The sequence below is a fragment of the Suillus bovinus genome (genome assembly GCF_016758785.1).
Source record: "Suillus bovinus strain UH-Sbo-P2 chromosome Unknown EDB93scaffold_86, whole genome shotgun sequence".
In the NCBI taxonomy this organism is placed as follows: Eukaryota; Fungi; Basidiomycota; class Agaricomycetes; order Boletales; family Suillaceae; genus Suillus; species Suillus bovinus.
Window position 1 is genome coordinate 118,207 of NW_024542142.1, and position 17,041 is coordinate 135,247.

Here is a 17,041-nt window from a genome sequence, read left to right on the forward strand (position 1 = left end):
ATTTCTGACTTGTGTTTTGACTTGTGATAAACTTTGCTTATGCTTCATACATAGCCTTCAGACCTTGCTTATTGATCTTTCCGATAGTCACTTAGTATATAAACTCTTGTATATGTCCTGTAGTTCCTCAGTCTGAATATCATATTAGTCCTCGCACTAGTCTTCACACTAAGTCCTTATACTAGTTCCTTCCTTGTGAAATCTTCCTTAGGCCTAGGGAGGAATTCCCTAGGCCGGAGCTCCGCTCCTCCACTCCTCCGCTCCTCCGCTCCTCTGATCCTCTGATTCTCTAATCCTCTGACCCTCTGATCCTCTGATCCTCTGATCCTATATTCCTCCAAGTTTCTGGAAGTTTGTCCAGATCTTTCCCGCAGTTCTCCGGACCTATTCTGCTTCGGACATTGTCCTTGCAGCCTTACCTCTGTTTGCTTCTACTCAGGACTTGTCCTGAGTAGCCATTACACCTATCCATATCAGGATGAAACCTCATTGTAATTTCCAGAAGTTCCTCCAGAACTTTCCCGCACTCATCCGGAAGTTACTTGCACTTGTCCAGAAAGCCATTCCGAAGTTTCCTGCACCTTTGGATATCCTTCGGACCTCCTAGGATCTTCTCCGGACATCAATCTGAAATTAAGGGCACATACTCGGGTAAGGGGCACAGTGCACGAGCTGAAGCCAAGCCCCTCAGAATCAGTCCTACCCTTTGTGCATGGTCTTAACAATGGTATACTTTCGTATAACAAGCTTGTGGTCTTTGACCTGTGTCCGAAAGTCTCGATTATAACTCACTGACAACTGACTGATTCAAGGTGTTGATGAGCACATAGTAGTACAGAGGAAAATTGATATATAAACAATAAACAAAGAACACATCTTACTTAATCTTGATTCTGACCCAATGAATCAGCCAATGAAAATTATTGATAGCATAAATAACATTTGTCTGCATACCTGGACTCATGTCTAATGCCTTCTCCGAAGAGACCAAGTGGTTGAGACATACTGAGATGCTTTCAATTAAGACAAATGAGCTGTACCATAGCTCAAGCACAAACAGAAAAGGAGAGAGCAAGAAATGTGTCAACTGAGAAGTGGTGTGAGAAAATGAACATGGACCAAGATATGTCCAGCAATTCAACAAGGCAACAAGTGACAAAAAATCGCAAGCTACAGTAAATACATAGGACAGACAAATTGATATGTGCTAAGTTCATATTTGACGATTGTGTACTTCACCATTCCTAATTCCAGCACAAAGGAGTACTTCTCCAATGGTAAGCGAAGTAACAGCGTAAACCACATCAGAAAAGCCTTCGATGTTCTCCACAACTTCATCCCTAGATACAAGTGCTCAGAGAGCATGTACAATATCAGACAGAACCAACTTACCAGTGATTGAAAACCCCAATGTGTCATCCACAAGTGACACAGTAATAGGGTCCAGATTTGCTAGGCACTGCAGGCATATTGTAAAGGATCCCATGGTATAGGTATACATAGCAATCATCAGTGATTGCACCAACAAGTTCCTTGTATAAAGCTTGATCCTGTTTGACCCACCTAACATTTGCATCAGCCTCTCCAGCAAAGTAGGGTGTGATAGTGAGTGGTAAAGCTTCAGGTAACTGAAAAAGTGTGCCAGTAACACTCATCAGTGGCAGATCGGGTAATGGTGGGGGTATTGGTGCAATAGTGGGCAAACCAAAGGTCGATGGTGGAGTGTACACAGCAGATAGTGCAGGACAACCTGGTGAACAATCAGTTTCTGTGGATGTGTTGGCAAAACTCCTCACACTGTGCATGAGGCCTGGGCGGCACTCCTGGACCAGTCAGCATCGAGTTTTTCTGATTAATATATTGAGCTAAAAAAATTGGGGCTGTACTCAATGAGGTTTAAGGAAAATGATAACATCCGCACAGAACCATACAAAAGTGGTGCAGACAGCATCCAGGATCACTGGATGGTGGTGGAGATCTTCCTGACTTGGAGTGTTGTACAGGACTTGAGCCTGAAGACTCAGACATCAGAATAAATGCGAGGAAAGATGCAGTGAGGGAATACTAACCAGCAGGCCCATTTATAAGGCAGTGCAATGAGCATATAATGCATTTCTTCATTACTAATACTATTACCCACACACTTGCACAGTCATAGTACTACTTGCAACAGTAGTATTGAGTTCCTCCTAGTCGCCTCGACTAGTTCATATTAACTATTCTGCTTGTGACTTAAGTTATGCATCCAGAACCTGTCACTTCTCAAGTCGGGCAAATGCCTGGACATCTGTCATTCATGGAAGTTAAAAGATGTGCTGCAGCAAAGCGGAAAAAGATCAATATCTATACCTCCCAGCTTCCAAAGGCATCAAGCAGCGTTCACGAGACATACACCTTTGTTTCTCGAAAACAAGGGTTCACAGCACATGGATCTCATGTCACCATGAAGCCTAGTACATCTTCAATCCAATTCGCCAAAGCAATGAACTCGTCAATGACTGACTCACACATGAACCATGACTTTTCAGATTTTACTGGGGCAGACATAGACACTAAATGTTTGGAGACTGAAGATGATCACAAATGTAAACGCATAGCTGGTGTAAGTTACTAGTTTTATTCTATGCCACAACTCTTTTAAACCCTATGCATAGGATCATCCTCTTCTATCATGGAAAGCCAAATGTGACACATTCCTACTCGAGCTTCTGCAGCATGATGGACAGGGCAACTACATGAACATTTGTGTCTGTGAAAATTGCCATTTTGGCCTACCAGAATATCAGTGCATTGATTGCTTCACTGGGGAATTGTTTTGCTCAGTATGTATTGTGGCTTTGCACACCAGGAATCCCCTCCATCGGATTCAGGCAAGTTCCTGTACTTATCACCTCGACCATACTTATGTTTGTGCAGAAATGGACAGGATCTTCATTTGCTGCTCTGTCACTCAAACAGCTTGGATTACAGGTACAACTTGGTCATCCGATTGGAGAGGAGTGTCTATTACCCCAACAGGCATTTAATGACGACTTTACGCTAATTCACACCAATGGTATACACGAAATTGGGCTTGATTACTGTGGTTGCGGCACTGCGCAGACACACACAATGCAGCTACTTTGTGCAGCTTGGTTTCCAGCAACTATGTCAGAACCCCGAACAGCAGCCACATTTCAAATTCTTGAACAGTACCATCTGTTGTCCTTTGAGTCCAAGGCATCCGGTTATAAGTTTTATCATGCAATTGCACGGCTTACTGATAATACTGGTCTTTACCCACACAAGGTACATGATATACTTCTAATCATCTTCTAGCCGCTTAATTCATTTATAGGATCGGTATGAAGCCTTCTTGTGGATGGTTCAAGAGTGGTGCCACCTCAAGATGCTTAAATGTGCTGGTTGCAGACATGATCCAACAGGTGTGGAGGGAAGGAGGGAAGGAGAATGTGCTGTTGTATGTCCTGCTTGTCCCCAGCCTGGCAAAAACCTACCAGATGATTGGCAGGATGCGCCAGATGACAAGCGGTAGCCATCCTTATTCTAGTATGTGAGACCTTGATTAATCACTTACAATTCCATCATCAGATGGTTATATGCGTTCTTTGTCGCTATAGATGCTAATTTTCGCCTGAAGAGGCGTGCAATTTCGAAGGAAGGCACGGACCCTGGGCTGAGTTGTGGATGGGCATATTTTGTTGAGGAAACAGCCTACAAATTTCACTTGCAGTAGTATAGTGGGAAGCCACAGGAGGTGCTCCTTTCACTCACTCTTCCCTTATATCTTTTATCTGACCTCATGTGCACAGAGGAGTACCTGTTCTTCTCACAACACCGTTAATATGGCCAACACGAAGGCTTCACAAGGCTTGGCTACGACAGGTGTAGGGACGATTGATTGCGCACGACACAATATGAAATTACTGAATGGTGTCGGAGATTTACAGAAGGGTGAGAGGTAAGGCACTTGTGATAATAACCAGCAATACTGTTTCAAAATACTAATCACTGCATTCATTTTTAGGTACACGAATATGGACTATCTTTTTTTCTCGACACTCAGTCAACAGTGCATTGATGTTCTCAACATTTTGTACAATATTGCTTGCCAATGGCACAAGCATCTCTGGCAACGCATGTCAACAATGCCGGCTCATCTTCAACTGGATCATGCAAGTAAATTGGTCCGGTTCTTCATACCAAAGTTTCATTTACCCACCCACATACTAAAGTGTCAGTCTACATTCTCCTTCAATTTTTCAAAAAATGTTGGGTGTACAGATGGAGAGGCTCCTGAATGAGGGTGGTCAAATATTAATCCTGTAGCATTGAGTACAAAGGAAATGGGACCAGGGTCTCGAAGGGACATGCTGGATGATCACTTCGGTGATTGGAACTGGAAGAAATTAGTTGGCCTCAATACGTGTTGGCTCTAGCATTACAACTTTGGCGTGTTTCTCACTCCATACTACTGTGTCAGGTGCTACTCTTCTTCGCAAAATGAACGAGGCTAATGAGGAACATAAAGCTCACACAAATGCTTTTGAAGAACTCAACAGAGCCTTGAAGCCAGAGACCACCACAGGATGGAGAGCATATGTCAAGCATTGGGAAGAAAATCCCAATGATGCATCTGTGCCCAATCCCTTAGAAACAAATGTCACACAATATCTAATATTTCAATAGCAATCACACAAGCTGCAGTTCAACTCAAACTGGTTGAAATGGAATCACATCAACTTTGGGAAGGTAACAACATGTCACTACATCCAGACATATCACCCAGTGTGTTTATTGCAACCGGAATTGACCTCGAGAGTGAACAGTGAGTAGTGCTACCATGATTTTTGCTGATATCACTAAATAGCCTTAGGCATCACTTCAAATCAGATTCTTCTCTCCCAGGAGAGCACCAAACAGATAGACAGAAGACTGTCTTTGTGTGGCAGCAGGATGCCCTCCAGCGCAAGGTGGATGCGTGGAAGCGAGTGCAACTGCTCTACACTCCAATAGCACAGTTGTGATCATCCCAAATGGAACCTGTCAGCATGGCAGACAATCCAGAAGAAATCAAGCTCTTCTTACCATCATCATTGACAGCTGACTCCATATCCTGCAGCCCCTACCTTCTCACAATGGAGTGGGAGCTACAAATCACACAGGCCAGAGACGCACTGGATGAGATCAGACAAAGTCTTCAACTACATGCATACCTTCAAATGGAACTGGATTTGTGGACAGAGTGCAAACACCCATGCGCAAAATGCACTTGGCCGAGTAGAGGCAAGGGCTGCAGCTGCAGCTGACAAGTATTGTGTGGCCCATACTGCATTATCTTCCCTTGCACCTATTTTAAATAAGGTAGGTTGGAATTTTAAACTTCGCTTGCTGAACAAAAAAGATGATGTGCATGGGATGTCAGTGCCAAGAAAAGGAGAAAGTGAGGGAAGAAGGCAGCTCTCGTGGATTTGGATGGTGGAAGGGGTTGGAGATGACGAGGATGAAGTAGTCCAGGATGGTATGGTTCTTCTCTCATACAGCTGAAATTTAACGCTCACTGGTGTCACAACCCAAATAACGAATTAACGCTTGGGCAGAGACTAGGACTCGACTAAGGTTATCACGACAAGAGAAAGAGGAGCAAGTACGTCTTGGATTGCTACAGTGTAGATACAAGAGGTTTGAACTAAGGAACTATCGACCAAGATGTGCTACCTATATACAACTATCGAAACTGAGATTGAAACTGAGATACAACTACTAGCCAATCATAAAAAGGGAAAGAGAATCGTACCATAGAACATCGTAGAATATTAAGGAAGTATCATGTGATCATATCTTATCTTATCGTATCTAATCTAATCTATTCACAATCAAAGAACTCGTCTTCTTCATCAGTCACATTGAAGACACGTGTCGTGGGCGCTAAATGTATTTCAGGGATGATAGACGCTTTCAGTGTAGGGTTAGGGTTAGACTTAGGCGTAGTGTATTGACGTTTGGGAAGATTCAAGAAAGAATAATGGTTTGTTAAAGGTACTCATGACAACTGGATTAACAGGTCTTTGGATTGAGTGATGCAAAGCTCATGCTAGGATGATGTGGTAGAAGGAAGAAGTCGAGTTGCTGCAGGAAGAAATGCGCTGTGTTCTCCAATTTCTCCGATGGCATGCACTCTGGTGGGACAATATAGCTCATTTCTGCACTCTCTCAGGGGCTGAAAAGGAAGGGGTAGTTGCCTATGCCATTCACTAGGCTCAGATACGTCATAACCTTGGCTCTAAGTTTGAGGCTTCTTGGGTGCAGCATCTTACTGTCATCACCTGCAAGGTGTCTTCTGATCCATTGGTGTTGGCTCTTCCTGATCTTTGTATACCAGAGCTACGGGCTCCTCTTTGATGTATTACTACTATCTGAATTTGGAATTGTTCGGCATATTGTTCTGCAAATCGCGAAAAACATCTCACGCGACTCCAAGACTGCCCCATCACATGATACAGAGACATGTGGCACTTTTTCCTTGAGTGATGTCATCACTGGAGAAAAAAGTGCCACATGTCTCTACATGTTTGAAACATATGACTGGTCAACCGGTCATGGGTAATGTGATGCATTATCCTGGTGAGCACCAGTGTCTTGTGGTTACACCTGATTAATGCATTTACTTGTACCTTGTAACTACACTCATTAATGCACAACATGTTACTTGTAATTACACTGTATAATGCATTGAATTGTCATGATGTGGTGCTTAACTAGACTCACAGGCATATAGACATGTATTTACGTCCCCCAGTTCTGTGGACAAAGAACCTAAGGCAACTTGTTCAGGTAATGCTCGGATTCATGGGATGACCCGAGTCACACTGTCCTCCATCGCCTATATTGCAACACAGGTTTGTTTACACTTCGCATATCTACATTTCTAACAAACTGTGTATATTCATTCCAGATTTGATTTTCCCTCACCTCATCGCCCGTGTTCTTGCGTACAGACACAGTCACCGACTCTGAAAGGTTTTACAACTCAATTTTGGAAATCTTCGAAGACCTGGATGAGAAACAAGAGGTGGACAACCTAACTGTGTAGTGGAACAGGTGATCGGGAACCTATTCTGTTTAATTGATTCTCACATTTGCTAGCCAATTTTTTCCTTCATATACGACTGCTCAACATCCCCTTGTCAAGAACAGTGCACTGGCAAGAATTCGGGAGAAGCGAGCGCAGATGAAAGAAGTCTTAGTACCTGATCATGGTGGTGTGTAGCATACCATTGGCACATGGTACACACTGAATGTTCACAGGTTGCTTATGACATCAAGATGATACCCAGCCTTCAGACTGAAAGTGAATCATACATACATGTCATTTTTGTATATTTTTATCGACACATGACAACCATGGTATTCATAATGTAATAATGGCATCTTGGTCAACTATGCCATCTGCCCAGAGTCAGGAAGGCCACGGGAGGATCAAACGAGAGACAAGACCAACCCATGTCACTAACACACCTCCCCCTTAGCTTCATGTATGGACTGTCCCTAGGGACAGTCAAGTACGTGCTTCAGTTTACATTACTATGCATCAGATACACACACACGACAAGAAGAGAGAAGTCAAACTTGTCTTCGATGAATTGCGCATCTAAAACAGCCAGCGGGAATGGTGGACTGGCGGAGGACATCCTCATGTCAGGGCATTCGCAAATTCAGAGATGTAGATAGGGCAGGGGCCCTGTAGACTAGTTAGTACTGTCCAACATAGGATATTTTACCCCAATGGACAGAAATTGGATTTTTTTTTAAAAAAAAACTATGCCATCTGTCTGTTACTATAGATTCAACACCTATGATTCCCACATATCTGAATTAGTAAAGTGGCCTGACGGCACTCTATCTGCCACTTAATTAAGCTTATTTGCATTGGTATCGAGCACCGGCGGTGCGCCCCAGCTGGTTTCAGTCACTTGTGAGTGTTTTCTCAAACAGCCTTGACTTCTCTTTCCGGTATGTCTTTCCCAGGCCGATTTTGGCAGTCATGCTGATGCAAACACCTGCCAAACAACGTGCTCACCGTCTACCGTGATGAGCTCCCACCTCCTGCCAAATTTCACCATTTCTTCCAGCATTTTTTGGCAGTACATGCAGACTATAGACCTATCTCTATTCCTCCATCAACGGACTGAATCTGGCTCTGCTTCCTGCACACATAGCCCCCCACGACAAATCAACAAGGTAACGTACAAAACTTTATAACCTGCTCATTGCTGCTAACGCTCACTATAGTGACTATACATCATCCATACTCCATACACAAAGACTATACACCCGTCTCTGTTCCTACATCAATGGACCAGATCTGTCTCTGCTTCCTGCACACATAGCCCCCACGACAAATCAACCAACTCTGGGAACACGTTCAACACTGTCGCAGTCTTTGGCTCTTTCATTTGACGGTACAACGATGGCATGAGTACTTCGGTGCTCTATGCGAGGGACCTTGTAGATTCTTGGGGCAATTGGCTAAGTACGGAGGCTTGATACATAGACAGCGAGCTTGTACTACTTCAGACAGGATGAGCCAATGAAATGAGTATATTGCCAAGTTATTCTAGATGTTTTTGTGATCGTATTCAACATGTGCGCTACTCTTTTTCGAATGCAAGTCCCCTTCTTTGTTGCCCTGCACTGTGTGTTCCCTCGTCTCTAACTCTGAGTATATTATCCACCTATTCTAGATGTTTTCATTATCAGATTCAACATGTGCGCTACTCTTTTTCGAGCGCCGAGTCCCCTTCTTTGTTGCCCTGCACCATGTGTGGTTCCTTGACTCTAATTCAGATTGGCCTTTCTCAGTCAGTTTCCAAGCGCATTTCGAACGTAAGGTGCCAGCAGGTGGACCATCTGCAGTTTGCTTACTGTTGGTTGCTGTGACAAGAACTGGTGCTTCATTGGGCATTGGAAGAGGAGTAGGCATGGGAGGAGTGGGAGGCAACTGCACTATGGGAGGTCCATTGTTAGAAGCGGCTGAAATACAACATCAACACATTGTTTAAACTAGAGTAGAGGTATATTTACCATGATCAAGTGCATGAAGAATGGGATCCACCATTTCATTTGTAATCGATGAGGGGTGCATGTAAGGCTCTGACGAAGCCGCAGTGGGTGTCATGGGAGCAGGTGTGATATCATAATCTGCAGATTGTTCAGACTCGAACACACTGGATGGTGGCGGCATTGATGTCCGAGTGTTGGCCGTTGGTGACTGAGTCGAATGGGGAGTAGGAATGTCGGATGATGGTGGTGGCAGTGATGTCCAAACATTGGTCATTGATGACTGTGTTGAATCGGGAGCAGGCAAGTCAGATGGCATTGGGGGCTTGAGGTCAGGAGTGAGTATCTCACCATCATTGATATGACACTGTCGCTCTTTGGCTTCTTGTGGTGTGATTTTTACGAACTTACATGTATTGGCCTGAATCACAAGGACCACATTCTCGAGGCTCTCAATACCGCTTTTCAGGTCAGATGGATTGGCCCATTTAGGGTGGTTCCACCCTACAAGCTTGACGTGGTAGCGTTGGACAAGATCATTATAGCATTTGAACTCCATTACCGCTGAGGGATTATTTGTTACTTTGCCTGCAATGAATCAGTGGATAATTTTAAACACAAAAAAGGGGGGCTTACAAAGTGATGCACAAATACCATTTCAAATGGCAGTCTTCACGTTAGAAACATGCTGTCGATGATTAGCAGCCACATCTAGATTACAACAAAGTTAAACCATGTGTATAGAAAAAAATAGTTAAGTATGAACTCATAACGAGGCCATTGGCCAGTATTGTGCTCTCAAAGTTGGTTGCCAGTTGCGCGATGTCCTTACGTAGATATAAACAAACAAAGTGTTCAGCTGCGGGGCTTGTGAAGAATGCCTTTGGCACCATGGTGAAGTCAGAAACACCATGAACCATAACGATGAAGGCTTCAACGCCAACACATTCCTTGAGAGCTTCAAGCTGCGTGAAGTATTAGTCAAACAGACAACCAAAGGTAAGGCAGCAAGTACACACCTCTTCTCTCACCAACTGGAAGCTCCGGGAACATTCAGCAGCCCGTGATCTAGTGGTGATGTTTGGAGGACGATCCCGAGAACTCTTCTTGACTTTGTCAAAGTCAATTATAAGCTGTGCCTTCTCCTCAGTGGTAAGTTGGTGGTACTCGGTTTCGTCCTTCGCAAGATTGGCAATGTTTGACTTCTCACTGAAGCTTTTGTCTAGAACAGCCGAGTTAGCAACAAACACAGTAGTCGTACTATGAGGAAAACTTACTGGCATTGTCCTGGATGCCTTTGAAGTGCATATAGGCATGCCAGGCACTTGTCTTGTTGCGTTTGCGGTGGTGGACAACAGAACCAAGCGATAATTTTTTAAGGTAGCGGCGTCGAGGTTGTTTGAACTTAGACGCCAAATCTGTGGCCTTTGCCTTAATGTAATTGAGAACAGCTCAAACCTCTTGGTCCTTGTCAAGGTGTTTAGCCCGTTGTTGCTCTGTTAGTTGCTGACGTACTTCTTTCAATACTTTGACATATGGGGTGCGTGTTCGAGGAGCTAACCAGCGAGGATTGTGCAAGCGAGCAGTTCCTGGGAGCACCATTACAGTAATTCTGACAGGGAATGAGGTGACAGGCTGAGAGGTCGAATAGCATTTTAAACAAATCATACAAGGCCAGATTAAAAAAAATGTTACAAAAAGTATTATGAGAGCAACACCTGAGAATCAGTCAACATAGCATTTGCAATAGCCTCCACGTGCTCCTCCAAGATCTCAGCGACCTCCTGCAATTTCAAAAACCACCGCTTCAGAAGATAATCTTTGCCGATTGATATGCAGACCCAATGAAAATGATCTGGGTAGCCTAGCTCTTCTAGGACTACCTCCGTTTCATTCCCAAAAGGAACAAGCGCCAGCACACTATAATGCCGCGAATCAGATGGGGACCTAGCAGTGATCGACGTGGGTGTGGGTAATTCGAAGGATGTGCTTTTGCTCCTCGTAGGAGTTGTAGGAGGGTAATGTCTCCAGGCCTGGTCACTTGTTGAAGGAGGGTAACATTTATTGTCACTGTTTGATGGAGGGTAACATCTCTCAGCCTGGCTACTGCTTGAGGACTGGTTAAAAACAGCAGGGGTCATTGGCTGAGTGACCGATTAGATGATAGTTCCACTGGGAAAACAAACTTAAATTTACCTGACATGCACTGTGATCCTGTGCTGATACGACAGCCCTCCTACTCGGTCCCTCTTTGCGGACATGATAACCCTTGCTCTCCCGAGTATGCAATAATCGGATCTGAGTTGGCTTCCACATAATTCTGCTGTCGTAGGATGGCATATATGATAAGATATTGGAGTTCGAAGTCGTGAGACCTTCTAAAGAGCCTCGAGGACGTCCATAAAAAGTGAAATGCGCTGATGATGGTGAAACAGGTGAGGGAATAAGAGGCACGATTTCAACTTGTTTGCCTTTCAATGTTGTCTTGCCTTTTGAAGGCGTTTGAGAGACTGGGCCACTGCCTTTCCAATTGTTGCGAATACGATTTTGTGCGAAGGCTTGGGCCAAAGGTGTCGCATAGTCAGCGATGAAGAGTTGAGAGATTTGAGCGACAACCAAGTGAAGCTCACAATGCTCCAAGAGCACTTTGGGATTGATATAGACTTCAGCCTTGAGGTTCTCAGGAGAGATGTCCAAGGATGGAGGTGTAGCACCAGGATGATGCAGGACAATTGTTGAACCACCTGTCAACCTATCTAAAGCAGTGCACTGAACATACAGTTTAGTGGAAGGAAAGGTCTGAATAGGAGATGACACTTGCCAGGTCAAATATAGTTTGCAATATCTACTCTGCATGAATTGCTCGAGCCCACCAATTATTTAGCCTCTGCTCCTCTGTATCCATCTGAGATTTAGAAAACCCAGTGAGATAGTGTTCGCTAGTAAGTGGATGAAAGCCTTTGTTCTGCTCTAGATGCCCGTCATCATTGTGAAATCCGTGAGTAACCAAAGATAAGAGTGCTGAGTTCCAGTGATGGTCATATCCAGCAATTGATTGAAGATATTCAGGGCAAGGAAATAGAACCTTGCACTCTTCAAAGCCACCAACTGTAGGAGATCTGTTGTATGTAGAGGACTTCCAGTCTAACAGGTTAGAGGACATGATGGACGATGACTGAGATCAGCCTTAGGTTGCAATGAGGCAATGGCATTTCTAAGATGCAGCGTGACAAATATGTACTAACTCAGACAGTATGCTAATATCAAGTGAGGATTTATGATGCAGATTTGTGGTATATAATTCAGTACTTGATAGAGTGAGTCACTCTATCAAGTACTGAATTATATACCACAAATCTGCATCGTAAATCCTCACTTGATATTAGCATACTGTCTGAGTTACTGAATTCAAATATGTGCAGTGCTCCAGATGTTTCATTTTCATGGTCCAATGACACAATCCAGCAAAGGCATATTGTGATCTATTACAAAACAAGGGTATTACTATCCTGCAAGTTCTAAGTCCACACGGTGATGATCTAGTCCCTCAATGTAAGCTCGTACGTCTTCCAACTGTTGCCCAAGCTCTGTGTCATCTCCATCTCCGTCCTCTCTATCCTGTTCATGTGGTACAGCTTCATAGGGATAAGCGCACACAACATCAACCTGACCTACACGAGTGCCAGGACTCTTTGGCCCACTGTAACCAGGAAGCTTCATAATCTGTGGCATGCGCCAAATGTGACGTGCATTGATGGACCAAAGCTGTGTCCAGCGACAGCCAGAGTTCGGCTGCAAGGGGTGGGTCATTGGACTGAAGTTGTGCGATGGCGTGGGGATAATCAATGGCATCATCTTGCATCTTTGTGAGTAATCATCCAACCTCGACATTCAGCCGATGAATCTCTTCATTAGCACGCTGGTGCTCAAAATATTGTGTAGACGCGTGTCGGTAAGATGGGTTGGCCCATCTCTTCGACTGGATCTCCCCATCTGTTTCCCGTAGCAAATCAAATTCGGCAAGGAAAGAATACTCTACAATCTGGTCCCATTGTAATGGGGGGCGGGGAGGGCTTAGGAGAGCAGCATATTTGTTGTATCGAGTAAGGGCATTTCAAATTGCATTCGCATGACTTTTGAGTGCCTTGGAGATTTGAGTGCGAAGCTTGTAACCTACTGAAGACAAGTGTTAAAAATGTGAAATATATTGTCAAGCCTTACCTAGTCCACTCATTTGCAACTTAGTCAACTCAAGCAGATGCATGATGACAAGACATTCAACGTCATCTACAGCCTTGTGGAACAGCTGATTGATTGTGCCTTTATCCGCTCTGGGTGGTCTGGACCCCATCTCAAGTCAAGGGCCATTTGATGTTCATAATTGATGACAACCTTGAGCTTCTGATTGTGTTTGTTAATAGCATGTGAATGATGGCGGCGTATGTCACCAGATTCCCTTGTAGAATAATTGACCTGTAAATCAAGGGTACTGAACTCCACACGCGCGGATTCATATGAATGCCTTACATAATATTAACATCAGTTTCTGTGTGCGGCCGAACAAAAAACTTACTGGGCCTCGTCATACTCATTCAATGCTTTCACATAGTCAACTTCAATGCTGGATTCTTCCTTCTTGCGCGCAAGGCATTGTAAAACCTGGTGCTCGTCCTTGAGATCATCTTCGAAGTTGGGCTCGAGGGCAGCATTTGATGCATGGAAGTTGGCGAGGAATATGTTTGTTGTAGAGATAATTGTCAGCACTTGGACATAATTATTATAAATAAACTCAGCTACATTCAGCGTTAGCATGGACCCTGCAAAAATGATGTGACGTACATAGGGCTGCATATTTGTCCAAATCAGCAAAAGAGAAATGTTGATCAAGTGCTTGGTGGCGATGGAAATCCGTGGTGTTTTGAATTTGGGCAGCAAGTGCATTAGATTCAGAAAAGACCCGTTCACAGGTCTCGAAATCTTCTTTCCCAGCACCAACTTTATACTTCGAATGGTGCTCTACTTGGCAAAGACGGTTGTGGGCATGCCCGTGAAAGGCAGGCACAATGTCCTGCAGGTTTAGGTGTTTTGCATTGTCAGCGAGTGAGCTCCGTTGTGTAATTTTTTCGAAGGCACATTTGATATCATACCCATAAAGTATATTGCTGCCAAAGACATTGTAAAGAGTAGATCTGGGCTGGGCTCTACTGAATGTGAGTCCCTAGTCCTGAGAGATGTGAGTATGCTTCATCCCAAGAGACAACCTAAGAACTACATTGATAATGCAAGGGAAGTCTTATACAGTTAAAGAGTAGACAAGATATTGGAAGAAAACCTCTTTAATGCTCATCCATAGTTCCGAGACTACTTCCGAAGTACCGAGAAACTTGTCCGATGCGACTGAAGGTCGTCCGAGGCTGCGAAAGTGTTGTCCGAAGTAGCGCGATGCCTTCCGAGGTTTGCGAAGGCTGTCCGAAGGTCTATATATGTCAGTGTGTCAATGTGTCGGTATGTCGGTGTGTTGAATAACAGTATAAGACTATGTGCAGCGTCCGAAGTCTGGAACAATGCTAATCTATCGGGACTCGAGAATAACGAAGTGCGAAATTGGCAGCGGTCTAGCCAGACAATTGTTCCAAATGAACAAGGATCAATTGCGCAGTTTACGATTATACCGAGGTGACTCTACTAATTACTATTCGAAGTATGGGAAGTGAAGTGTCCTATCAGTAGCCAGCGAGCAAGATTATATCCTACTTCCGTGAGAGGCCGGAATCCATAGGCGAAACTAGTAGCGAGATAAGCAAGTCTGAACCTATGTAATAAGCCGTGAGGCGTGCAAGAATGCAAGTATACATGTAATAAGCCACGATGCGTACTGCTTATACATATTCCGAGACTCCCGACAGGATGCCAATGGGATTGTTATCTGTGTAGCACCAAGACGTAGTTAACATATAGTTGGAATAAAGGAAAACGCACCAGCAAAGTCAAAAGGACGAGGATAGGACATGGTATGATAACTTGCGAGGTTCGGACAGGTCTCGGAACACAAGAACTGCCTGTGGAAGATTCGGACAAGTGCGTGTGGCCTTCGGAAGGTCAAGGGAGATTGGGGAATGGTATGAACATAGGTGTTGGATTGCCTGGTTCCAAGCCCAGCGCCGCGGCCATCGTTACAACGTCCATGAGCTTCTTCATGCTAGCAATCAGGTATTTCATTCTGTCAATGCATTAGTGTCATATCCCGCATTCCGGACCCGGATGTATCACACACATCATTTCCGGATATCCGGGTCCGACCGACTTCTATCTATGTCCAGATCCGACCCGCGTCTAACTTCTGTGCCTAATCCCTTTGTACATTCCTATTCCAGTTAGACTATATTATTTTCCGTACCTCATTTCACTTCCACCTTTATTTTCCTCTGTTCTCATCTCCGGGTTCATTTACTATTTTCGATAGACTAGTGTTTGACTTTTCTATAACCTCCGTCCACAGCCTCGCATAGCTTCGGACTGTGCTGGCTTGTCCTCCGTTAAGTCCTCCATAGTATATAAACCCTGTAGAATCTATGTACATCTTTAGTTCAAATATTATCTTAGACTCTGCTCATTCTCCCCTCTGTTTGACTTGAGTTATTCTCTCGTCGACCTCCGCTAGTCTTAGGGTCGATCCCAATAGACTTATCACCTCCGCCTCTACCTTTGGTAGTCCTCCGCTGTTTCCTTTCTAGTCTGGACATCGTCCGGATTAGTCTTATCACCTGTTCCCGAATGTCCGCCGGAATTCCTGCGCATCGGACAATCGGAATCTGGACATCGTCCATTAGCCTTCAGAGGTTAGGGGCACATACTCGGGTAAGGGGTGCAGCGCATGAGCTGAAGCCAAGCCCTTTGGATTGAACCTTTGAGCACGATCTTAACAATTAGCCTGCATATCAAATGTCAGATAAGTGAAACCGAAATACAGTTCACCGCTTTGGACCATATCACAGATGGTAAGGAGAAAACCATGTCGGCACACTGTGACAAATATCCCAGACTTCTTAAATATAGCGAACATTTTCTTGCATGATTCAGGGCACTGCATTACGCCAGCGGTCAACGCATATGGTAGGTGGCTCTGCAGAATCGTTCGAGTCTGGTTCGTCTATCCACAGGTCGTCAGGGTCACTAGGTTGTTGCCTAACTTGATGTGCCCGAGCAGATCGGACTTCATCTTTAAATTGGTCAATGTACAACTCCATGAGCCAGATTGATGATAGCCCTGAGCGAGGGTCAAGATGTTCCTCACCGCTACATACTGCAGGATCTACGAGTTTTGCTGAGTTATTCCCATCACATGCACACAGAATTGAGAAGTCCAGAGTCGGCTCATCGACCAGCTTATATTGGCAAGCTGGGCAAGAATTGAGCATGCGCCAATTCTCTGTGTCACGTTGTCTTAATAACCGAGGGTCTTATATAAAGTCGTGTAAATGTAATGACACCACAATTACACTTTGGATAAGACTGCTTGCCAGTCCTCAATTAACACGGTCTACAACTTTTCCTATTTCGTGGTAGATAACGTGTGAGTTCTTGGGAGGCTCGCTAAACTAATCTTTTATTAAGATCAACCTAGCCAGAGCTTTACTTTTCTTTATTGAAACTCAAATCTCTTGTCTAGGAATAAGCTTCTAGACACGTAATTCGGTTTCTGGGATGTATTTGCCTAGGAAATCTCCTTCTAGGCTCTGGACTTGGATACTGGAACTAGTGAGACGTGGTCTCAAATATACAAAATATGACTAAGATCGCTTGGTCTATGGGCACTGGAACTATGAGACAACGGTCTCAAGTATACTATATATATGTTCAAGATCACTTGGTCTATGGGACAACTAGTGAGACGTGGTCTCAACAATATGATAGATGACTAAGATCGCTTAGTCAAAGGGCACAGAGCAATGAGACAAAGGGGTCTCAAAGACAATATATA

General features: G+C 44.2%; 4 protein-coding genes across 4 annotated transcripts; 1 reads left to right on the top strand and 3 right to left on the bottom strand.

Annotated features, from left to right (window-relative positions):
- Nucleotides 1-176: 176 nt before the first annotated feature.
- On the bottom strand, nt 177-2,028 carry EDB93DRAFT_1107806 (uncharacterized protein; the record flags this gene model as incomplete). The annotated part of the gene is made up of 11 exons (XM_041447770.1): nt 177-327; nt 420-464; nt 704-762; nt 793-802; nt 882-893; nt 955-1,005; nt 1,184-1,340; nt 1,393-1,459; nt 1,500-1,750; nt 1,797-1,865; nt 1,932-2,028. The coding sequence occupies 11 exons, from the start codon at nt 2,026-2,028 to the stop codon at nt 177-179; spliced, it is 969 nt and encodes a 322-aa protein (XP_041302877.1).
- Nucleotides 2,029-2,239: 211 nt separating this feature from the next.
- On the top strand, nt 2,240-6,402 carry EDB93DRAFT_1242948 (uncharacterized protein; the record flags this gene model as incomplete). The annotated part of the gene is made up of 16 exons (XM_041452084.1): nt 2,240-2,602; nt 2,655-2,870; nt 2,917-3,288; nt 3,338-3,531; nt 3,592-3,735; nt 3,818-3,961; nt 4,028-4,278; nt 4,306-4,428; nt 4,484-4,662; nt 4,702-4,706; nt 4,790-4,828; nt 4,928-5,023; nt 5,051-5,196; nt 5,285-5,508; nt 6,112-6,234; nt 6,259-6,402. 16 exons carry the CDS (start codon nt 2,240-2,242, stop codon nt 6,400-6,402), a joined length of 2,763 nt encoding a protein of 920 aa, XP_041302878.1.
- Nucleotides 6,403-8,740: 2,338 nt separating this feature from the next.
- On the bottom strand, nt 8,741-12,223 carry EDB93DRAFT_1107808 (uncharacterized protein; the record flags this gene model as incomplete). The annotated part of the gene is made up of 10 exons (XM_041447771.1): nt 8,741-9,033; nt 9,085-9,648; nt 9,827-10,025; nt 10,080-10,282; nt 10,338-10,491; nt 10,576-10,695; nt 10,779-11,204; nt 11,257-11,804; nt 11,840-11,859; nt 11,910-12,223. The coding sequence occupies 10 exons, from the start codon at nt 12,221-12,223 to the stop codon at nt 8,741-8,743; spliced, it is 2,841 nt and encodes a 946-aa protein (XP_041302879.1).
- Nucleotides 12,224-12,564: 341 nt separating this feature from the next.
- Nucleotides 12,565-16,478, bottom strand: EDB93DRAFT_1242949 (uncharacterized protein; the record flags this gene model as incomplete). The annotated part of the gene is made up of 10 exons (XM_041452085.1): nt 12,565-12,760; nt 12,840-12,922; nt 12,944-13,095; nt 13,195-13,236; nt 13,282-13,400; nt 13,634-13,877; nt 13,900-14,254; nt 15,238-15,280; nt 16,029-16,144; nt 16,167-16,478. 10 exons carry the CDS (start codon nt 16,476-16,478, stop codon nt 12,565-12,567), a joined length of 1,662 nt encoding a protein of 553 aa, XP_041302880.1.
- Between the last annotated feature and the right edge of the window lie 563 nt (nt 16,479-17,041).